Source organism: Neolamprologus brichardi, chromosome 20 (genome assembly GCF_056152115.1).
Source record: "Neolamprologus brichardi isolate AB-2024 chromosome 20, ASM5615211v1, whole genome shotgun sequence".
Classification (NCBI taxonomy): domain Eukaryota; kingdom Metazoa; phylum Chordata; class Actinopteri; order Cichliformes; family Cichlidae; genus Neolamprologus; species Neolamprologus brichardi.
The window spans coordinates 13618822-13643236 of NC_142123.1; the positions used below are offsets into that span (position 1 = coordinate 13618822).

The 24415-nt window shown below is 41.0% G+C and overlaps 1 protein-coding gene across 4 annotated transcripts in view; it reads left to right on the forward strand.

Annotated features, from left to right (window-relative positions):
• The first annotated feature begins 529 nt into the window (after positions 1-529).
• tns2a (tensin 2a) overlaps positions 530-24415 on the forward strand; it is a 62303-nt gene continuing 38417 nt past the window's right edge. For 3 of the 4 annotated variants that reach the window (XM_087833420.1, XM_087833421.1, XM_087833422.1), the window contains exons 1-3: positions 530-1288; positions 20139-20244; positions 20391-20428. In XM_087833420.1, the coding sequence (XP_087689546.1) occupies positions 1163-1288; positions 20139-20244; positions 20391-20428 (270 nt within the window). In that variant the 5' untranslated portion in view covers positions 530-1162. Of the gene's footprint in view, positions 1289-10016; positions 10172-20138; positions 20245-20390; positions 20429-24415 lie in introns of those variants that run through there. The other variant, XM_087833423.1, reaches the window with a different exon arrangement.

Here is a 24415-nt window from a genome sequence, read left to right on the forward strand (position 1 = left end):
TACAGAGGGGAGCAGGTAGTCACTGTAGGGGGAAACCACAGACAGCAACAATCTCAATGATGTCAAGCTCAGCATGGTTGTTAAGGTAGGTGAAGAAAAACAGGCAAAGATGCAGAGATTTTTCTAGTAATATGAGTAAGATGATGGCATAATGTATCTGACATCCCTTCATTTAGTTGGTTTGGATTATGTGGGAAAAGCAATGTTGCCTCACAGTTTCAACAGACAGGGTCCTGCATCATAAACAAGGAAAGGCTCAGTCTAACAAAAGCTAAGAGGATTCTGAATCACTACATTGCACAGCAGCATCCTGACAGCTGCCCTCACTGTTGAGAGGGTTTTTCTTACTTGTTTTCTGGACAATACCAACAATGTGCTGCATGGGCTAAGGAGAGTCTGTCTGTATCTGGGAGCAGGAAACAGAGGGGAGCTAAGAAGGAGAGATGGGTGGGGGTAAGAACAGAGAGGTAATTGTATATGTAAGAGTGAGGCAACACTCGCAGAAGAGGTAGAAGAAGGAGGAATGGGAGTAAGAAGGAAGGGAGAGATGTGTTCTTGGGATGGGAGGACTGCAAAACAACAAGAGGGAAAAAACAAGAGGAAAGAAGAGGCAGAAGGAAAAAACAGAGGAGCTTCGCAAGATGGGAAGATGAAACATTGAGTGTTCATATCTGAACAGGGATCAAGAGTGAGAGCACAGAGCAGAGGGATGTGAAGAGTGTGATTGAGTGGCACAAAGAAAAAGGGTGAAAAATTGGAGGCCTAGGTGTGCTCAAGAAAGTTGAGTGGTTGCAACTGCGTGTGGGAAACAAAGAGGAGCAGTGAGAGGGGGCGGAGGCAGGAAAAATGGGGAGTCCACAAGCAGCAGGACAGAGTTGGAGAGAGAGGTGTTTTTAAAGTGAGTAGAGAGGGGCAGAGTGTATCCTTCCCTCTGTCCCCGGAGCAGGGCTGATCAAGAGCCAGGAAAAGGGGAAGGGCCTCCGTCTCCTCCTCTCCAGCTGACAAAAACAGCTGCCCAGGAACCCAGGGAGCCTGGAGCCTGTTTAGAGGACGAGGGGACGAGGACACGGAGGGAAAGTGGAGGAGGTGGAGGAAGGACAGAAGGAAGAGAGAGCGAGAGGAGGAGAAAAACGACCCCAAGTCCAGGACCCTGTCCACCTATATGGGTTGCGTCCTGAGTTCGGACTGGTGCGGGGAGGAAGAGGTGCAACCGGTGCCAGTGGTCAGAAACTCATCTCTGAAAAGGAGCCTGGAGAGGAGTGAGAGTGGCAGGATGAGACTTACAAAGGTCAGTGTGGTGATGTTCATGAAACTGTACATAAATCTCTGTGAGCATGCCCTTCCTAGATCATATACAAGACATCAGGTGTCACAGTACAGAGATTTCTGACTACGGTAGCTTGGTTCTAGTCTGTTTCTTATCCCCACCATGGTCTAGACTAAAATGTCTTATTACTTGAATATTTATTGGATACAAATGTCCATGACCATCTGAGGATGAATCTTAACGTCCATTACATTTCTAACTTAAAATTAGGTTAGGTTTCTACTTATCCACTAAAGTATCCCAACAAATGTTGCTAAATCATGGTTTCCATTTTAGCCCAGACTAAAATATATCAAATGTTAAATATTTATCTTGTTCTTTTAAGGATGAATCCTAACATCCCTGAAAAACGACAGGCACTTTCTTCTGTCACTAATATTAGGATCATACTAAACATGTTCTGTAATCATTTTGATTAGCCGCTTACTTTTCAATAGGAGGGCATTCATGAGAAAAAACCTGCCTACTGTAGCTAATAATATAGCAGCCTACCTCAGCTATATGCTGAACTTGTGCTAATGAGAAAATATTAAACTGCCTATAGTGACAGGTTCACATTACACCTGCTAAACATCAGCATACTGTCATTTCACCGTGCACCAGTTAGCATGTAGCTTTAGTGCAGACACATAGAACCATGGCCTCTTTACCTTTTTTAAACACACATAACATGTTTTTCTGATCACAGAAACAACAAAACAGCATAAAATCATCATTATTTTAGTATGCCGATTTAATAATTTTAGCATCCTACTGCAGTTCCCTCTCAGAATAGCACAAGGGCTCTTCACTTGTTATACTTTTAAAACCCACTGGCAAGCAGAGGGGTCAAAGGTCAATGTGAACTGCAACGTTAGTGTTGCACCACAGTGAAATGTTTGTTGATTGAGTCACAGACACGTGCTGATCCAAAGATAGGAAAAGTGGCTGTTTACATTGGTTCTGTATGGAGTCTCTGTATGTGTGTGTGTGACTTGTCTTAAAAGATGATGAGGATGACACTGGCATCTTCAAGCTGTGCAGCTACAATAGTACTTTTGTGATAGCCTCCACTGCTTGGGAGTTACCATCATGTAAACAGAGGCAGGCTAGCTGGCTGTAGGGGGGGATCTTAAAGGGCCACAGAGAAGCTTGATCTCTGATCACTAGTTCATATCATGCTGGGGCTCGTGCAGATTCAAACATTTGTTTACAGTGCCCAAGTCTGCTTGGTTGCATGCATCCATCCCCGTTTGTTTTGCATGTGTGCATGTGTGTACAAGCTTTTGGTCCCAGTGGCTCCATATCACATGCTGAGCAGCGTGGGAATGTGGAGCCCTCTGGATTACGTCATCCTGCTGTGACTGACCCCACTGCATGGGTGTGGGAACAAGCTAGATCCCAATTATCCAAGGAGTAGGAGGATGTAGTTGCCTTATCTATTTTTATGGTCTATTTTTTTTATATATATAAACTTGTTTTTCACTTCTTGGGGACTTTCAGATTTAACCTAGCATCCATGTGACGGGTACTGCAGTCCAGATGCAACTATGTGTGAGAGCCTGACGAATATAAATGAGGTTTTAATGCCTTTATACTCTGGCAAGAATCACACATATACATTCCTAAGCAAACCCATGCCAAGTACTTACTGGAAACACTTAGCAGAAAAAAATATTATGGTCCACATGTAGTTCTCAGATTCTCATTCACTTGTGCTCAGAATGCTCCAAAAATACTCGACAGAGCCAAATTGGCCTCCTCGTCCAGCGATTATTGGACAGTTGCAGATCTTGAGAGTAGCTCAGCGTCAATAAACAACATTCTAAAGATGATTTGTTGAGCTAAACAACTCCTGGCAGCGAGAGTCAGCAGTACATGTGGTTCTCTTTAGAAAAAAAGCAAAGCAGCAAGCACTGTTGTTGTGTGATGATCCTGAGCAGCATGATTTCCATATGATAAAATTACCTTTCTGAGTTGTCTCATAGTGTGTTGTGATTGCAAGCTAGAGCATACTGGTGCTGAAAGTTAAATGTCTTATTATCTTGGCAGGTGTCTTGATAAAGATGTGTTTAATTTACCCACAAGCACAGCCAAGGGACAGAGCCTGAGAGTCATTAATGAAATCAGTTGGGAGTTAAATCTAATATGACATGTACTCTGTGTCAGCTTCCTTTGACAAAGAAGGGGAAAAGCAGGGTTTCTTTGAGCCACGTTAGCAGCATGACTACAAAGATTACCAACAGTCTGTCAGCTACTTTGGTCCACAGTGAAATATTTCAGTTTGGTGTTGAACAGTGCATTTAGATGACATATCATGTTACTTCCTCTTGCAATACAATAGCCAATGCACAGGCATCGTTATCACATATATTTTACATATACTGGCAATTTAGTAGTATTTTTTAATTCTTCAGTTAATGTGATACATCATAAAGTTGCTTTATTGTGAAACCTCTGTTATTGAGGACAATATCATCAGTATTGTTTCTTTAGTTAGTCTATGATTCCTACCCTTCATTTCAGTACCTTTTGCAGGGATTCAAGGGAATTCTGTTGTCAATATTCATGGTTCCTGGAGGGTGATTCCTTATGACTTGGTGGTCCTCTGACTTTTCCCCTAGCTACACCAGCAGGCCAAGTTTCGCACTGATGTAGCCAAATATCATTTTAGGTTCTGAGTGAAACCAAGCAGACACAAATACTCAGTAAGTAACTGTAATGACAGTGACGTATCCGTGTTCACAGGGTCCTGTGTTCCCCGGTGCAGTATTTACCCTCCTAAACACAACAATTTCATATTAGGTCAAAACAAAGCTGAGGAACATGTTGTTCAGGTTCCACTTATATGACATAAATGACACAACCTTCAGAATGTAGGAATGATTTTTCATATAATTCTGTGTTATTTACAGTTAGGTCCATAAATATTTGGACAGACACAACTTTTTTTTTTTTTCAAATTTCTGTTCTGTACATTACCACAATCAATGTTAATTGAAACAACTCAGATAGAGTTGAGGTGCAGACTTTCAGCTTTAATTTAGTGGGTTGAACAAAACAATTGCATTAAAATGTGAAGAACTAAAACATTTTCACACAATCCTTTCATTTCAGGGGCTCAAAAGTAATTGGACAAATTAAATAACTGAAAATAAAATCTTCACGCTCTGCTGTTTAGTGTTCACCAAGTGAAATGTAGCTCAATTGGGTTAAGATCAGGTGCCTGACTTGGCCATTCATGAATATTCCACTGCTCTGCTTTAATGAATTCCTTGGTTGCATTGGCTGTGTGCTTTGGGTCATTGTCTATCTGTATTATGAAACGCCCTCCAATCAATCTGAGTGTATTTAGCTGGATTTGAGCAGACAGTATCTCTCTGAACACCTCAGAATTCATTCGGCTGCTTCTGGCTGTTGTGAAGGAGTTTCTCTTCAAAATGGAAATGATTCTGCGATCATCCACCACTGTTATCTTCCATGGGTGTCCAGGTCTTTTTCCGTTGCTGAAGTTCACCAGTGCTTTCTCAGGATGTACCAAACTGTATATTTTAACACTCCTGATATTGTAGCAGTTTCTCGAATGGGTTTTTTCTGTTTTTGCAGCTTAAGGATGGTTCACTTCACCTGCAAGGAGAGCTCCTTTTACCGCATGTTGTATATTCACAGCAATATCTTCCAAATGCAACCACCACACGTAAAATCAACTCCAGGCCTTTTATCTGCTTAATTCATAATGACATAACAAAGGAACTGCCCACACCTGGCCATGAAATAGCCTTTGAGTCAAATGTCCAATTACCTTTGGTCCCTTTAAAAAGAGTGTGGAACATGTTAAGGAGCTGAAACCCCAAAACCCTTCATCCAATTTAAATGTGGATACCCTCAAATGAAAGCTGAGAGTCTACATATTATGTCCATGTCCATGTCCAACAGCCAAAAGGTAAAAACCCTATAATAACAGAGAGAAAACCTCAATAATCAGACAACGCCCCCATGACCAAGCACTCAGTGAGATCCATCCATTTTCTCCCGCTTATCCTATTCAAGATTCTGGGAAGTCTGAAGCCTATCCCAGCTGCAATAGCACAAAGGTGGGGGCAGCCTGGACAGGTTGCCAGTCTGTCACAGGGCTAACACAGAGAGACAGACAGCGATTCATACCTACAGCTAATTTAGAATCACCATTTAACTTAACCACTAACTACATGTCTTTGGACTGTGGGAGGAAACCAGAGTACCTAGAGAGAACCCACACAGACATAGGGAGAATATGCAAACTCCACACAAAAAGACCCTGGATTAAAACCCAGGACTTTCTTGTTGTGAGGCAACAGTCCTAACCACCACACCACTGTGCTGGTTCCACAAAGAAGTGGCCTAAAGGCTGAAGTCTGTCTCCATTCTGCAGTTAAATATCCTAAGAACCACGAGTAAGCCAGCAGTCTGAGAGCAAAGGTCTCTGTTGGGGTAATATGGTACTATGAGGTCTTTAAGATTAGGTCTGATCATACAAGACCTTATATGTGAGGTAAAGGAATTTAAATTTAATTCTGCATTTATAACGGAGTAAATGATAAGAAGCCATTGTGTCATCTGGCTTCATGGATAGATTAAGCTGAGTATCATCTGCATATCACTAAAATTTCATGCGATTCCTTCTAATGACAGTTCTTAGGGGAAACATGTTTAATGTATATAGAATTGTTCCTAGCACTAAACCCTGTGGAACTCCACAATTAACCTTGGAGTTAACAAATGGAGTCTATTAGATAGATATGATTGCAGTCTCAGCAGCGCAGTCCACTGTTAGATTATTTACCTGCATATGATCAGTTAGCTATTTTAAAACTACACTTTCACAATATTTGAAATAAAAGGAAGATTGAAGACTGGCCTGTAATTAGCTAAAACAGCTTGGTTGACGGCTTTTTCTCCCCCTGATGGGACAGAGTATGTAATCCATTCTGCTTGTTTGTGTATTTGTTAGCAGTCTGGCATCAACAGGTTTCAAGATATATCATGTTCACATTTTATGTGATGGTAGATACCAATAACAGCTTGGGATGATGGGCCAAGGTCGAAGTTATAAGGAAGGAGATTCAGAAGGAGTCGTGCTCTCTGAGTGCTCTTGTTAAGTAATTACTAGAATCTGACTTGCCAAAACTGAAATGTGAACAGACTGTACAATGTATCAAGCTATATTATTTGTTAGATAATATTTAAAATGATACTAAATGCAAAAACAACACAAACTGTGGCATCTCTAATAAGCTGAGATAAGACCCAGCAGACTGTGATGAGCTACAGCTATCTTTGTCAGCTCATTTGCCAATCATTGTGGCTGCATCCTTAGCTTTAAGGTTTAACCAAATTAAATTGGATGAATTAGGAGTGAAAAAATCAGCCAATGTACAATTGTTCTTAAGAGGCAAGCTAACCAAAAAGAGTGAAGTGAGTCTATGGGTACTGATACACTTTTGGAGACAGCCTCAGGTGTTTGATTGAGTTTTTTCCCCCCCAAGTTTTACTCACCTGTGACTGATTTCCCATGTTCCCAATCCTATGTTCAGTTCTTGTAGTTTATTTTGTCATTCCCAGTGTCTTTGTTGGACTCCCTGTTTGAGCTATTGTTTCCTGCGCACATTTTATTGCGGTATCTTGGTTTCACCTTTTTTATTAAATAAACCATTTTTTCATTCAGTTTCTCTGTGTGCATTTGGGTCCTGTTTTGGATTCTTGACAGAAGTACTCCATCTGACATGTAACAAAAAGTAGCTTTTTGAAATGGTGCAACTCAACCCACAAGGTCAAATGAAGTGTATCAAATTAAGTTCATATTGTGCAATTACAGAGGAGCAATGGTGCAAATATGAAACTGCCTATTTTGGAAGATTGTAAAAACAATCAGATATAACCCTCGCAGTTGAGAGTGAGTAATTTAATTTGTTTTTTTCAGCCAGACTGGGGGGAGGGGGGGTCTTCTGAGAAAAAAATGCAATCACACTATTTTTACTCTTGTGTGTGTTGTTGGCTGTTGAAGTACTGTATATATAAACCTGGCATTGCAACAACACTTTTATATGTATTTGTATAGCTTCCCTATAATTTCTCATGAGCAACAAAGTTTAGATTGGCCATGACCAATACAGAGGCTGTGAGCCACAGGCATTCACTACAAACACACACCCAACAGGGGAAGGAACAATGACTGGTTGGGGTTAAATATAGACACCCCCCAAAACCAGAATAGACTGGAAAAGAATAGAGGAGAAATAGAATTGTCACACTCCTGCCTTTAAGGAAAAAGGTAAGTTCCTGTGTAAAGTCCAGGCTCAGGGGGTGGCTGTCGTAGACTAGATTCCTGTGGCTTGCAAACAATAATCTGTCCCAAACTCTGCGCAGGCTTTGAGGAATGCCTTTTTGTGTGTATGTGTGTGCGCGTGTTTGTGCGTAGTGGTCATGCAGATGAAAGCTGATGGAGGGAAAATGGGAAAGACATAAACCATTTCCTCCCTCAGTAAGTCCCCAACAAATCCCAACACCACCCTTTAAAGAAACACCTCCCAGCAAAGTATGCACAAAATATTTTCTTAGCTTCCACACAAAAATGTTGATGCCCGACTCTCGGGTAAGTTCCACAAATGTCTAAGCAGCTCTGGCTGACAGAAAGGATTTTATTATATTCATCAACGCAATAAATGCAAACACGTGCTCTTTCGAGTCTTCGGGATCTCTGTGTCTCGCTCTTTAGCTCCTTCAACAGCTGCACCTTATCAGGCCTTGGCTTAGCACTGTCTTACACAATCCATCGTCTTGCCACACAGCCCCCTTTTCTAGCCTCCTCCTCCCTTCATTTCCTCTTGCCTGGGCTCCCCCATTTGTCTCGTTTGCCTCCAAGTATGATCAAGCCTCTAAAATTCTGTCCTTCTGCAGGTCAAACGAACGCGTGCAGCACCTTGCATTAAAAGCTTGCCGATTTGTTTGAGTGTTTGCCAGAAATGTTGGAATTCACCTCTTCTGTTTCATCCCCCTCTTTTCTCCTCTCCATCTTTTCCCCCAACATGACCCTCCCCCCCCACTTTGCTCGACCCCTCATTCCAATCCCAAGCACCAGTTTCCTGTCTCTCATGATCCCTCGACATTTTGTTAGTCTACCTTTTTTCACCTCACTGCTTTGTTCTTCACTTCTTATTCCATCTCCCCCTCTTTCCCTCCTCACCTCCCTCCAAAGAGAGGGAGCTGAAAATCTATCAAATATTTAAACTTTGCAAGAACCCCCCCTAAAAAAATCAGTCCTCACTTTCTATTATGAAATTCTTGGAATATGAGCTAATAGAATTGGCCGTACTACTGCACGTGCTGTTTAGTTGGTGATTGTGTAGGTAGGTGGGTGACTGGAGGGGTTGTAGCACATGTCATGACTCACAGTTGGATTCTGCACTGATTGGTAGGGATATACTGCACAGCCTTAATACCTGAATGTCATTCTAACATATATGGAAGTGACTACAGTACTGAGGCAGCGGGCAGACATAATGCTGTTTGGATTTGCAGTCTCAGGCAGGAGAATATTATGGATTACAGTTTAGGGCAGAGGAATCCACATATAAGAATATATGGGCATGTATGGGGTGTAATCCAGAAAGTTGGTTGTTTTCCTGTTTTAAATAGATTTAGAACCTCACAAAACCAGACTTTGGTCTCCTTTTGAGGTTTAATACAAAAAACAAACCAAAAACAACAAAAAGAAAACACACAAAGAGAAAGAAAGCTTGAATAAGAAGCTCAAATACTGGGAAAAAAAAAAAAAAACACCCTGCGTTTTCTCAGCTGCAGACACGTTATGTTCAGAAAATTTATACCTGGAAAAGAAGCTGGCTCACCTGCTGTATTTCTTTTGTTTGGCCACTAGGTGCCGCTACTAACACACGAGTTACTGTTTAGCAGCTGAGTTGATACTGGTGCGCAGGGAGGTTTAGTGCGGGGCACAGGGGTGCTGACCACAGACACATTTCAGGTCAAGAAATAAACTTTTAAACAGTAGGCTGGGTTGGATTTGTTTTTAGAAAGAAAAAAAGATTGATAAGATCGTTTTTGCACAATGCATATCCACGTGTTTACATTGCAAAGAAAGGTCAAACTGGCGAAATGCTAATCTCCTGTGTATTTATTGCTAAAATAACCCTCAGGATATGAAAAGGTTGACAGCACAACCACAACTTTAGGTCCAAGTAAAGTGCAGGAAATTTGACAGTTATTAAGCTGGAAGAGCTAAAAATACTTTAACAAAGAGCCAAGGCTTGCAAAAATACTGCTGCAACACTCGCGTATGTGTCAGAAATACTCAATTAAATTTAAACCCTTTCAGCTGCACACATTTACAACCGTACCGATGTAAACTGTGTGTACATGATATTCATTTTTGTCTCCACTTATGTTCTGCTTGTTTACATGCTTGTTATTAATCAAACGTATTAATGCCTTAATAATCAGTAAATATGCACTATTTGATCAAATAAACAGCTTGAATTGTAATTTGCGGTCTGGATTAAACACCTCGATCACACCAGAGCTTCTAATGGAAATATTAATATGCTTAATTCAGCCAATCGGGAGTTAGGATCTTTACGCTCCCCTCCAGAAACCGACCAATCAGCGGGGGTTACAAATTCCAGTAATAGTACTCCACACATGCTTTTCCCCGCTTTGCAGCTCCACCCCGCAGTTCCAGCTCTGGAGAGGGTGGACCGGAGTAAAGAAAACAAGTTATCTCATAGTCCCAGGCCATGTTATTGATGGCCTTCCTGAGAATGAGGGGCAGCCTTTAAGCCTGTGGATATGATTAGCGGGAAAATGAGCAAGGTAAGAGGAGAAAGTCTACTAAAGCCCTGGTAAGAAAGTTTCGAGGGTCTGGTCTAGTCTGTCTTGGCTCATCGATCTCCTGATGATTTAATAGTCAGTATCTGCAGTGTAAGTGTGCGCGGAGGAGTTTTGGGTGGGTGTATGATGCTGGGTTTTCATGCACATGTGTTGGCTGAGCAGTTGCGCACTTTTGACAATTTGACTGGCTTAGATGTAAAATTACGTTAACTTTAGTCTGTAGACTGTTTTATTTTGATTTATGTTTTTTTTTTTTTTTAGAAAGTCGGTAACTAATACGTTTGTGGGATTCATTAAGAGTTTTAATACACCTTTGACATACCTATCTGCGCGTGCTCTCTGACAGTCACATGTTCGCTAATGTTTTTAGCTACTATTGAGTCAACATTGAAGTTTCAGTGATTTCGGGAACTTTGTGCTTTTCTCAGGGAAGTTTCTCGATGTGTCGCACTTCATTAAACTGACATAAAATGGTCTTGAATAGGGTCATGTGACGCATTTAGTCCCCCTCCCAACCACACACGCACACATTGCCCCACTGTTTCTGCGTCAGCGCCAGCCAGGAGTTATTCGGGGCGATCGTGGCTCATGGGTTGGGCGTTCGCCTTGTAAGCGGAAGGTTGCCGGTTCGAGCCCCGGCTTGGACAGTCTCGGTCGTTGTGTTCTTGGGGGTCTGGTGGTCAGAGGGCCCAGTAGTTTCCAGTTCCATCCACAATCTGTAGAACATGAAGCTGTCTTTCCTTACCAGCAAGACTGCCACCCTTGCTGGTCCGGTGTTTTGAAAGTGTCCACCTCTGAGAATGGGAGCTGTACTACTACAGCAGCTCCATTTCTTTGGAAATGCTGCTGACAATACACCTGGAGTTTCTACAAAGAAATGGCACCGTCAGCACTGTAGAAACTCCAGGTGTATTGTCTTAGGGTTAGCAATATCTAACTCACAGGATTCCTGCTATTCTGTGAACATTTATCAAGAGTCTGCACACATAAATAGCGGGGGAATACCTGATCTTGAGTATACGTGATGCTTTTTTAAAAGCAATGTAAATTTTCGTTTCATTTGAAAAGCTGTCCCATACTTTCCCAACTTTCTTGGGTAAACAGGACAAACCGGAAACAACACAATTCCAAAAAAACAGACAACAAAAAATTGGTTTAAGTGTTGTTGTTGTCATTTTGGTTAAAAAACTAGCTTGAACTTGTGCTGTTTTCTTCAGCCTGTGTTTTTCAGTGTCTGCTCCCTGCTTGATACACCAATGCATGTCCTAGTGTGGACATGCAATTTTGATTGTGTGGTTTTAAAGCTGCAGAGTTATACTGTCCTGTTCAACCATGTGCGCCGTTGAGTTTTGAGATTAAATGAAATCAGTATTTGAAGGTTTACTTGCTAAACGTGAACTAGTTAAAAGAATTTGAGGAAAGCACATAGATTTTATTAAAAATGAATTCCCAGTGTATTCCCAGCTGTGTCAACATAAATTGGCCAAGAACAACAGCTGGAAATGCAACTGGGACCTTTAGTCTGACTTTCCTTTTGCTTGTTTTTCTTCATTCATGACTCACAAAATGACTGTTTTACAATGATTTCTATCCAGTGGAATATACCGTCTTTAATTTAATAAAAACTAATGTCTCGTATTCACACTGGAGTAGGCTTAAATCACTCAGGCGAATATAATTTGCCGCTTTCAGTCTCGTGGCAATGAGCCAGTGTGGAGCCTATGCATGTGTGTTTGCAGGGATGCTGTGAACAAAAATCTGTCACACAGGCTTCATCGTGCAAACTCAAAAGCAAGGTATAGTGTGCACACAGGTGATTGATGATTGTTCATACAATTAGCTTTGGCTCCACATCGTGATTCCTGCTTGTCAGAGTTCCTATCTTCCTTCGCAACATGAGGGAAACAGCCACGCATTAATAACAAGATAACATTGTGCGACCTTTCCTTTGGTCATTTTTCTCCTGTGTGAACTATATTCGGTGCAGATAAGTGGAAGTCGGGCTGCATTTCGATCAGATCAGAGAGGAAGCTGGCGATTAAAAAAAAAAAAGTTCCAGCGTTCTGGAAAAACTTGAGTAGCGTGTTCAAATAACTGTCCCGATGTAAGCATGTAAGCCGGCTGCTCTAGTGGAGATGTTCAGTGACCAGCAGTACAGTGCTGTGGTTGTTTTCAGTGTACAGCAGCTATACTATATTTATAATTACTGGGTGTAACTGAGAAGCTTGAAGGCCCAGGAACGACACATTCTGTGTGCTTGTGGCACCTCCTGGCCACTGCCAAGTCAAGAGGTTGTAACAGAAGCTGGTTCAGGTTCCCCGGGATATAAAGCCGCAGTAACAGCTAGTCACTCACACCTGGAAAATTCTTCACCGTAAACACAGGATGAATCTAAGTGACTCCTTTATACTCTAGCAGATGTTGCAACAGGGATTCTTAAACAAGTGTCAGATCTGGAACTACGGCAGCATACTTTACATCCCTTAATGTCGCGCACTGGCTGAGGCCACATCGCAGTACAAGGGTAACATTTTTGTTTAGCAAATGCAACAAAGGGTGTTGGTGGCTTTGCTGCAATAAGACCTTTCTGTGTTTGTGTGTACGCTTGCAGCAGGAGTTCCACAAGGGAACGGAAGTGTATCACGGCAGCATGCTGACCTCACCTCTGGAACAGGGAGTCACTCTGTTCCCTCCACTGCCTGTCCCACCCTTCGGACACATGCATGCACACACGCGCTTATTATAACACATGCAGGCTTCGATGCCAACAAATAAGAAGCAGGAACTCAGATACCCATGAGATGTTCTCAGTGGAGTGTTGGATTTAGGTTTACAGTTAGTCACAAACCGACCATTGAGCTGTGTGATCTAGTGCAGCGGTCCCCAACCCCCAGACCTCGGACCGGTACCGGTCCGTGAGTCGTTTGGTACCGGGCCGCGAGAGTTGAGGCTCAGGTGTGAAATGTATGGTTTTCAGGATTTTTATCGGTTTTCAGCGTTATTTTGTTATCGTTTTTATTGTTAACTCGGTTTTCCTGGGTCTTTCACGTGTGTTATGAATGAATCTTCTTTATTTCGGTACTGGTACTAGTTTTATTTTGTTGTATTTATCCGCAACACCTTAAAGGCCGGTCCATGAAAATATTTTTGGGCATAAACCGGTCCGTGGCACAAAAAAGGTTGGGGACCGCTGATCTAATGCATAAAATTAACATAGTGTAAATAGTAGATGCTCACAATTGAACAAGTTTGGGTTATTGTGTTTTGTAAGGTAAACTCATAATCTGATAGACCATAAAGAGAGGTACAGTCCATCCAGAAAGCTTTACTTGTTTCACATTTTGTCTTGTTATAGCCTTATTACCTCGAAAAGGTGAAAAATAAATATTCTTGCAGACATAATGCTTGGCATTGAGGCCAAAGAGTTCAACCTTTGATTCATCAGACCAGAGAATTTTGGTTCTCATGGTCTAAGAGTCCTTCAGGTGGCTTTTGGCAAACTCCAGGTAAGCTGTCGTGTGCCTTTTACTGAGGAGTGGTGTCTGTCTGGCCACTCTACCATACAGGCCTGATTGGTGGAGTGCAGCAGAAATGGTTGTCCTGTGGAGGAAGCATCTGGTTCTTGGTCACCTTGCGTTCTACCTCGATCACTCAAATTGGCAGCGTGACCAGATCTCGGAAGAGACCAAACTTCTTCCATTTATGCATGATGAAGGCCACTCTGCCTTTCAAAATCATGTCCAATTAAACAAATTTGACAGATTGACTCCAACCAAGTTGTAGAAAATATGTGAAAGATGATCAGTAAAAATAGGATGCACCTAAGTTCAACTATGAGTGTCATGGAAAAGGCTGTGATTTTCAAGTAAGAATATTCACTTTGTCATTATGGGGTATTGTGTGTATAATTCTAAGTTGAAAAATGAACTTATTTGACTTTCCAGATGGACTCTAGATGCTGAGAACTGTTTTTATTAGTATTGAGCATCAAGCCTGAATTCCTTGTTTAAAGACCCTTCCATTTGAGTCGACTGTAAATCACCAAATTAAATTTTAAACTTACACTCCTCCTTCAAAAACAACACTAAATATTAAATGTGGTTGCCTCTACTTTTTGTTTTTTGTTTCTCTAGGTCGTAGATTTTCTAAACCTGTTAACTCCCCTGCTCTAAGTCACTATGACAACACCAAATTATCTGGTGATGCTATAGTTGGCTTTCTTTTACAGTCTTTTTATATAGTCCCAGTTATTAATTGATTTGCAAGTATGGCAAAATTAATGATGAACATTCATTTTTGTAGCTCATTAGAAAAGCGGTTTAAATCAATGAATGTGTTGTTGGGGTTGGTGAATACAGTCCAGGGACCAATCTAAGTCTATCAGATTAAAATCACTGACTACAAGTAATACTGAAAGCCCAGGCATATCTGCTGGTACTTTCCAGATTATACTCTGAAACACCTGCTCCTTTTTCTAGTGCAGATGTCATGTGCAGCAAAAAGGCTTTAATAATGATTTAAAGATGTAAAGACAAAAATCCCATTTCATCTAAAAGCACTAGGAAGACTTTTCCCCCTCTGGGGCATGTTCAATCTGTCCTCTTACTGAGGCCATCTGCATCTGATGCCGAGGTCACAGTCACCAGTCCTGCTGTCAGGAATGAACCACTCCCACACAATGCCCATCATTGTCCAAATATCAAGACTATTTTTAGTAAGAAACAAAAGGGTAGGGGCAAGAGAGTTTCCAGAGATGTGTGGGTGTGTGGCTGCAAATGGCTTGCTCTATGTGCGCATTTGTTTCTACATTTGTAGGCCTGTGTTCATGTCTTGTTTGTGTGTTCAACCCCTCCCTCGTTCAATCCAGCTACTGTTCTGTGGTGGTTGGCAGAAGGTGCAGTGAGAAAGGGGAGGGAGCTCTGGTTAGAAAGCATTTCTTTGACACCATTAAACTCCCCGTTCCTTATTCTGCCAAAAGGCTAAAAATATTAGAAAAAGGACCCACTTGTGCGTAGCAGATGTTGCAGAGGGGGAGGTGGGGTCTTTCCTGCAGCACACGGGGACGGGAAGAGGAGAGCGGACGTGTGTCTGTTTTCTCCAGCTGTCTGCAGGGATACACGTCTGCACGTGAGTGTGTATGTGTGAGCAAAGTTTTTCCTCTTGAGGTCTCAGGTAGATGTTTGCAACTTCTGTTAGTGCTTTGAAAATGTAGACAGGCCTCAGCTGGTTAGGACTGGAGCTTGAATAGCCACATGTAGCCTATTCATATGAGGGTTTGTCCATCAGTAACTGTGATGATTAAAATAAGCATCTATAGTGAGACCGAGTCAATCAATTTGGTGGTATTATTATTATTATTATTATTATTATTATTATTATTACATTCAGAGAGTTTTGCGGTTCTTTTCTCTAACAAGTTGTTTCTTTAGGGGCTCTGAGTACTAAATGGTGGATAACACATGCTTTACCAGAGGAAGATGTTTTTTATCCAGTGCAGCAGTGACAGTAATTGCTATCCTGGGGACCAGGCTCTGCATCGCAGGTTGTTTTTAGTGCTCATGCTCTCAGACTCTACCAGCTGTTTTCTGTTGTAATCCTACACAAAGTTGTAAACCTCCTTCACTGTGGTTTCCTCTGCTGGACTCCCAAGTTGAGCTGACGGGAATGTTTCAGGAGATTTGAGGTTTGAACTCAGTTTGCACACAGCTTTCCATCAGTGCAGCGGCATGTCTTACAAATACATGAAAAAGAGATGCTAACAACAGATGGACATTAATGCTTTTGGCTAATGCTTAGCTCTTTCCTACGATGCAGTCATTTGTTGTTGAATAATGGGAGATATAAGTTCCCAACTAGGAAGAGCCATCAAAAATAAAAAAAAAACTTCAGAGCTTAGGAAAATGCTGATATTATGTAGGTAAAAGCAAATTTAATCTGTAATATTGTTTTAGATTGTGACTGTCAAAATAGACCTACTAAGCTCGGTTAGACAAGTTTTTTTTTGTTTTGTTAAATAGTAGCTAAACACAATTGTCACACTAATTACGGCGATACATAGAGCAGACCCCTAATGTCATTAGCGAGATACACTGTATCTCTGAGGAGTCAGGTAAAGCAGTATCTGTCATATCCTGAAACTGCCTCAACATATTGTTTAACATACAAACCATCTTCTTAAGTGATTTTAAACTCGTTTTTTGGGTAAGGAAAGATAAAGGAGCTAAGCTGAGCTTGCTAACACAGTATAAAACATTTAGCTTAACAGCTACATTAGCTAGTATTTTCCTATATACTCTATATAGTCAATGTTTATTTAAGAAAGCAAATATAACATTTTTCTTTTCTATTAAATAACCTCAAAAAATGACTGACTGTACCTTTACCAAATTTCATTATGTGGGATTATTAATTTGAGATTAAAACATTCTCTAAAATGCCAAAAATTATCAACAGGTTACTAAGTGTTATGGAGCAATATTAGCCTTGTGTTCCAGAAGCATCAACTCAAGTTAGCATGTTAGCCAGCTAGCATCGGCATACCTGTATGCTGCTTTGTGTCATTTGTGTCATACTTTTAACCAGCTTATGTAAGAAAGGGAGCAGTGTGTCACGATTTATGAGATGAATCACTATTGGAGATTCTGAGCACATTTTAATGACCAATAAATCTCTGTTTCCATGATAATTAGTTATTGAAAAAAAAACAGACCTTTCAGCTTTTAGTTATTTGGGGTTTTATGGAGACCTGGAATGTAAACAGGCCTGTCTCTAAAGCACTTTGGGTGATATTCTGTTGTTTGAATGTTCTGTAGGACAGCGGTCCCCAACCCCCGGGCCACGTACCGATACCGGTCTGTGAGTCGTTTGGTACTGGGCTCAGGTGTGAAATTTATGGTTTTCAGGGTTTTTGTTGTTATTTTTTATCATTATTTTTTTAATCTATTTTATCGTTAACTCGGTTTCCCTGGGTCTTTTCCCTTGTGTTATGAATAAATCTTCTATTTTTTGGGTACCGGTACTGGTTTTATTTTGTTGAATTTATTAGAAAAAACACCTTAAAGGCCGGTCCGTGAAAACATTGTTGGACATAAACCGGTCCGTGGTGCAGAAAAGTTTGGGGACCGCTGCTATAGGACATCGATAAAACAGACGTGTGACAGCTGACTTTTAGAGTATGTCTGATGTATAATGTTTCATTTCTAAAACATAATTTATTTCACACAATTCAGTGGGTTACATCCTGGACTTAGAGGATAGAAAGTATGATATCATTACTGGCTTTGATATTGATTAGATTGATATTTGAATTGAATCACCCACCACTGCATCCTTGTAGTGTTGATTTAAGGAAAGTTGGCTAATAAACAAAAGTAGCAGCTGCTGTGTGCAACTGTAAAAGAACATCATTTTTACAGTAAGATATTACACATATTTAACTTTTCGATTACTATTTATTATCTTTGTCTCTTCTGTTGGAGGCATATGGTGCCATCTATTGTAGGCTGTAATGAAACAGCAGTTATTTGCTGCTTTTAACAGCAAACAGACGAGTCATAATAATTACAGTGTGCAAAACCACCTCACTTCAAGTCAACTTGGTACCATGACTGAAGCTTGTGATCACATGGGTAATGAGTTTGCAGATGGTCATGTTTTACATAGTGCTTGAAAGACTTTTCATCCGTGTTGGCTTAAAGCATGCGTTTGTTCTACTAAATGATCCTTGGGATGAGATTGCTTGGTCAACAACTGCTTCCAAGTTTGAAGAAGGACATTGGAACCTCTGCGAGTTAATCAGCAATTTTAAAACCAAGCAAATGCCACACTTCAAACATTTGGTATCCATTCATTGCCCTTGTTCTTGTTACACAGAGGTTATTCTGCATATAGAATCACCATATTGTGTTGTTTTTGTTACATTTTCTTGGTTTTCATGCTTTTACCCTCAGGTCCTCTCGCCTGAGAGAGGCTTTTTAAACACCTTAACAAAGAATTCAGTAGCAGAGCCCCGTATCACTGTCTGACCATGATTGCCTGTGGTGGGACTATATAGTGGTCTTGATTGTGTCTGGAACTGGAAGAATGCTGCCAGCCTTTCCTCAGTGTGTTTATTTCTCAACCCACATCACCGCTGTGGTTCAGCTGACAGTAACTAGTTCCTTTTTTAATTTCAGTGTAGGCCCCCTTGTGTACAATAATGTATATTTAAAAGGTCTATTGCATACTTTCATAGATGCATGCTAAAGTCCTGGAGGAGTTTAACTAACTTGCTTTGTCAGTGGGCTTGAATGTCACTGCGAAGCAATAGAAATAGAATGTGCATTACATAAAGGCAGCAAGACTGGTCATGAGGAAAGGCAAAGGAGTCGTTTGTTGTATTCGGGGTTCAGGACCTGGATTGAGTCAGAAGATATGTCAAAACATGATAAGATGATGCTAAACTGTAATGAAATCTGAGTGGATTTTGGTCTGCTAATGTGATAAAAGCACCAACAAGAATAGACCATGTGAGTCAAATAAAATAAAAAGTCCCCGCATTTAAAATGATACGTCACCCACAAGTACTGGCAAGATGAGCTTTTCCAGCCATGTGTTATTATATAACATGCACCAGCCCCTGAGCCACCCACCCTATCCTCCTCCATCATCCAAGGTGCTGCGGTCGCAGTACACTTGTACAGCAGCAGGCCAGCAGCCGCTGCACACAGCAGGCACGAGGGTGATGCCAGGCGAGGCAGCTGTCCAAACACTGTCCGGTCCCTAGAACAGAGCCAGGGAAGCAGGATAATGGAAGAAGTGTGCAAACAGCTCCCTTTCTTTGTTGCCAAGGAGTAAAAGCACAAGCAGAGGCAACAAAACCCTTTTTGTCTCTGTATCACTTTAATTATCCAAGGCTATGGACACGTTATGGACACGTTAGCAGCACGATTGCTTTCTTAAATATAGCTGTTTACTCTGGGTGACGACAGCACTGGTGTGTGTTCGGTGTATGTGTGGAGGGACTCGTATTTGATGTCAGATAAGACCCATTATGCAGCAATCCTCACACTTGGCCCATGGATTCGTATTGCAAACCTCCACCGAGTCATATGCAGATTTGATCCCATGTTGAGAAACAAAGACTCCGTGGGTGGAAATGACAACACGACATACATTAATGTACCCACACTGGCACACACGCATGAAATCAAACACACATACATGTACACTTGGAAACGTAAGAAAGAAAAGATGTGATTTTCTTGTACTTTCACTTTATCTAGCTGTCTAGTTTGATAGGTTTGCTTTTTTTTTTTCCTCTCTTTTCACAAATCTTTACACACACACTAAGGATTAGAGTTGGGTATGGGCGGGAATCTCATGGATTATTACTGGAAGACAGTTACACAACCAGAACAGAAGTTTGAGAGGCAAAGGGAGTAAAAGAAGCACCTTCATTCATACACAAGTCTGCATGTTAAAACTTTAAGCTTCTGCTACTGTTATAACCAACTTACTCACCCAACTTTTATTTTATCTTTTATTTGTCTCTAATTATTTAATTTACACTGGACGCTGCAGTGAAATGACTGTAGTTCAAGAGTGTCGAACTCCAGGCCTCGAGGGCCGGTGTCCTGTAGGTTTTAGATGTGTCCTTGATCCAACACAGCTCCTCAACATGTCTTGAAGTTCTCCAGAGGCCTGGTAATGACCTAATCATTTGATTCAGTTGTGTTGACCCAGGGAGATGTCTAAAACCTGCAGGACCCCGGCCCTCGCGGCCTGGAGTTTGACACCCCTGCTATAGTTGGTGTAAGGATGACTGACTGAAAACATTGAACGTCTGCCAAGTCAAAACTCTTGGATGAAGGTTAAACAAGGACTAAGTGTTTCTAACAGTAGCATGTCTAGTCCAGTATTAGGCATGTAACACAGTGTAAACCTTTGTTCTGTGTGTGTTTGTGAGCAGGCAGGCAAAGGAGAGCCCCACGTCTTCAAGGAGAAGACTTTCAAGAAGAAGCGGCAGTGCAGCGTGTGTCGGCAGAGCGTCGATAACCTGGGCTCCTTCTGCAGAGGTGAGAGTGCTCCTGTGTTGACTTTCTCCCACTAATTTGGTTGTTATTAAAAATAAAACCAAAGAAAGAAATTGGACACAACTGTAAGGTCACTAATCCTAACCTTTGTTTTCTTTTTCCCCTCCCACTTGACGTGTTTTTCTCAGTATGCAAAACAGCCACCCACAGGAAGTGCGAGGGAAAGGTAAGGATCGACCGCCAAAGGAAATAGTTTCAGGCTTGACTTAGATGGAGAAAAATAAATTCTGTATCGCTAAACACAAAAATTACAATACAGAGGAAATTTTGATGTTGCTTAATGTTTCACAAAAAACTGCACAGAACAAGGATAAATGCCAGTTTTCCATGATGTTTGTTATTCACATTTCATGGCATCCAATTGTAGGATTAGTGCCAGCTGCTTATGTCAGAGAGCCCAGTTTTTAGGGATTGATTGACAGCAAATACTTTGGCAAGAGTTCTAACCTTGAAGGCTAAGTCCTCATCCTAACCCTGATGTTTTGTGGAAAAACAAGATTCCTGTCCCCTGATTGCAAAGACGGGGTTAACACTGAGGTGAAGGCTACTTCAGCAGCTTTTCAAAGAAAAATCCCAAATATTTGTTCAGTTTTCTGATAAGTTTTGGGGCTTTGGACTTATGGCTAAACAAACAACACATGAATTTTTTGTGAGAATAATTACTATTAGCAGCCCTTCTTAACCCCAAGTCTACCCAACACTGTGTTTTGGAGAAAGATAAAAATGACTTTTAGTCTTTTTAAAATGTGAATAGTTTTTGACGTGTCATTTGAATGATTATTGTCTTTGTTTTTTTAGAAGAACAATTGCATAAGAACAAAAATTACATATTCTGAATATCCAGAGCAAGGATTAAGTTAGACCTCTCCCCGAGGTCTAACTTAGATGGATACAGATATTAATTGCTGTAAACTTGACTCCTATTAAGGTCACTAAATTAAATGCATTTGCATGTACTCATTAAGCCAGCTCCCAGGAACTGAAATGATAAATGACATTAAGGAAACTCTTTGGGGTTGTCCAAACATAATGCTGTCACATTCTGAGCTGAAGAGGATCATGGAAGTGATAATAACATGAAATAGACTTCTTTTTTGGTTGTTGTTTTTTTTAACGACGTGCTAAATAAATACCACAAGTTTATAAAGCATAACAGTGAAAGGTAATGTTACTTTATGATTAACTTTTACCTCAAATAAAGGTATAGGCACATGACAGTATCTCTATAAAAGCAGACATCTCAGGAGCCGTTCTAAAAAGAAGCCTGTTCATTTGCATTCCTCAATGTAAGCTGCAAGCCTTCCTTCGAACACCACACTGCTGGCTCTGTGAAAGAGTCATTGATGGAAGTATGGCATAATGAATGGACAGAGTGATGCTGATGGGGAGAATGTGAAAGGCGCAGAAGGCTGAGGCAGGGAACCTTGGCAGGCAGCAGCTGACGGAGATAAAGCTAAGGGGTGAAGGCATGTGGCAAAGACGAACATCATTCCTCTAGCATCCCTCTGTCCTCTTGTCTTTTATCTGCGGAGAGCCTTGGGGATAAGTTCAGAGATGAAAGGATGGCTTTGAAACAGCACACGCAATAAAAAAGTAAAATCAGCTTTTTAAGGACAGCTTGTGGTGTTGGTCGCACGGAGTTATAGGTTGGTTATGACTCTAGAGTGGACATAGACCAGTAAGCCACAACATTAAAACCACCGACAGGTGAAACAAAGAACAATAAAAATGTCTTTACAATGGAATGCTCTGCTGGGAAACAACCTTTGATACATACTATCCACCTAAAATATTGCTGCACCACATCACTGACTACAGTAGTCTCCTATACCAGTGGAACTACCCCTCCAAACTGTCAGAGGTGAAGGAACAGGCCTTATCTGTGTCTATGCTTTCACAGTCAGAGCTGAGAACCTACAGAATATAGGAAGATGGTTTTGATTTTGTGGCTGACTAAAAATAGTATTTGTTTTCTTCCATTGTAGGAACTGTCTGTCTGTATGCATTGTTGTCAAAGAGAAACTTCAAGGATTAGATGAGTTTTCAGTAACACAGCTGGTTTCTTATTTTAACTTAAAAGTAATGCAACATAGCATCATAGCAGCACAGCTAGCATGATTGTTTTTAGATGTAAAATCACAACTTGAAATATAACTTTACTTTTTAATGACTTTAGACAAACAAAATACAGTACAATGTGTTCACTGGTTAATTAAGAGATACTGTTAACTTCACCTTTAGACATAATCAGAGATTTAATTTGTTTTTAAGCTAGGCTAGGTGCTAGCTAGAGCGCTATGTGTTTGTATAGCCATAAAAGGCTGTGTCAGTGTTCTTGTTTATCTTGTCATGTGATTTTGTTAACCACAATTCTAGCCCTGAACTTAAACCTTAACCCTTTGCTCTGGAGACGAGTGCCAATTCTTTTGGGGAAAATGTAAATAAAGACTTGGGAGAATAAAATAATTACAATGTTTGTGTAAATTTGGCTACTTGTGCTCCTCATTTAGCAGTACATATTTTAAATGGTGAGAAATGTTCCAGTGTTTTCCAATTTATTAGGAAAAAGGTTTATTATTACACAGATATTTTATATTTTTAAGATTAATTACAAAAAAACAAAGATCGGGATGTTCTTAAACAGCCTTACTATAACTGTTTGATGTGTAGTTGTTGACTGGGAGTTAAACTGTGATATCCATCGCTGCTGCCCAGGAAGGGAGAGGTCGGATAAGGGAGGGTGTGGAGGACTGGCTTCTCTGTCCATATTAGCTGTTATCTAACCTTACGTATAACGCAGAGACTTGAGGAGGGATGAAGGAGTGGCATTGGTCTTTCCTAATGTGAATTCAGATATTTGAAGTAAAGACAGAGACACAGCAAACTGAATAAAACTGAATAAGCTAATGCGTGTCACCTGGTTTGTGGTAAACAGGTGTAGTTATCTGTGTTAGAGCAAGGCTTCAGTTGCTTTGCATGCCATTCACGTTGATTTTGTTAACAATTACATTGTCTCTGAATCACCCAGCTCTCCTCTCCGGTTTGTGTGTGTCTGTGTTTGTATGTGTGTGATATTCCTGCATACACACACACACACATGCGCCTAAGCACTTCTGGAGGTCTGTCATCTGTAAGGCATCCTGTTTACCACACCATTCAGTATGTTGTCAGAGTAGAATTCAGCTCTGTGACGGTGGGAAAAAAAGAAATCATAAACCTACATCTCATAAAGATTGACTGGTAGTGATTGTACTCTGCATGTTTTTAATTTCAGTTATTCTGCTCCCTTCTGCCCATGAGGTCAGCAGCCTCCAGCTGCCTCATCTCTGTCTCTATTAAAAAGAACAGACTCTCACAGAGACGAGCAGAAGGCCATAAACCGTTTTACTTCAGCATGTTCTCTCTCAGAGAATAGTCTCCCTTATCTTTGATCCCAAGTGGAAAATTTAGTCCAAAGGGAATTTGTAGGGGGTGGTGGGGAAGGAGATGGCGGGGAGAGAAGAGAGAGGGGGCGAGAGAGGAACAGTGGGAGTAGGAAGGATTAAAATTAGTGAAATGCAGCCCGTGACGATTTGACTGGCCCGTCTGGTCTAATTAGGCAAGAAGAGGCATTTCCGCTGGTCAAACTACAGGCTGCTACTTGGTTCCCAAACAGAGTCATGCCCACCAGTGATCAGTCAGGCAGGATCAATGGATGTGTGGCTGACTGCCAGATGTGTATCAGACAAAACAGAGCTGACTAACAAGAGCTCCTGTAGATTGCTGATGGTTTCTTACTGTAAGCAGACAAAAGGGTGAGCTGTGCTTTGAATTGACATCTGAAACCAAAGGCAATCTAAAAGTTTTAACTTTGTTTAAACCCTTCGTATAAGGTCATCAGAGGTCAAATCTGATAACATTTTTTCCTAACTGGTGTTGCCAACCATCCATTCATCTATCCATCCATCCATAAATACTTTTTCTTCAGCTTATCCAGTTAATGGTTATGGGGGTGCTGGAGCTTATCCCTGCTGTCATGGGAAAAGAGGCAGGGTACACTCTGGACATGTTGCCAGCCTAATATTCCAAATTAAATGTAAATGAAATTGCACATTTCACAGTTTCATGCGTGTATTGTTGTACTGCTGTTTTTCGCTTCATCCACATGAAGCAA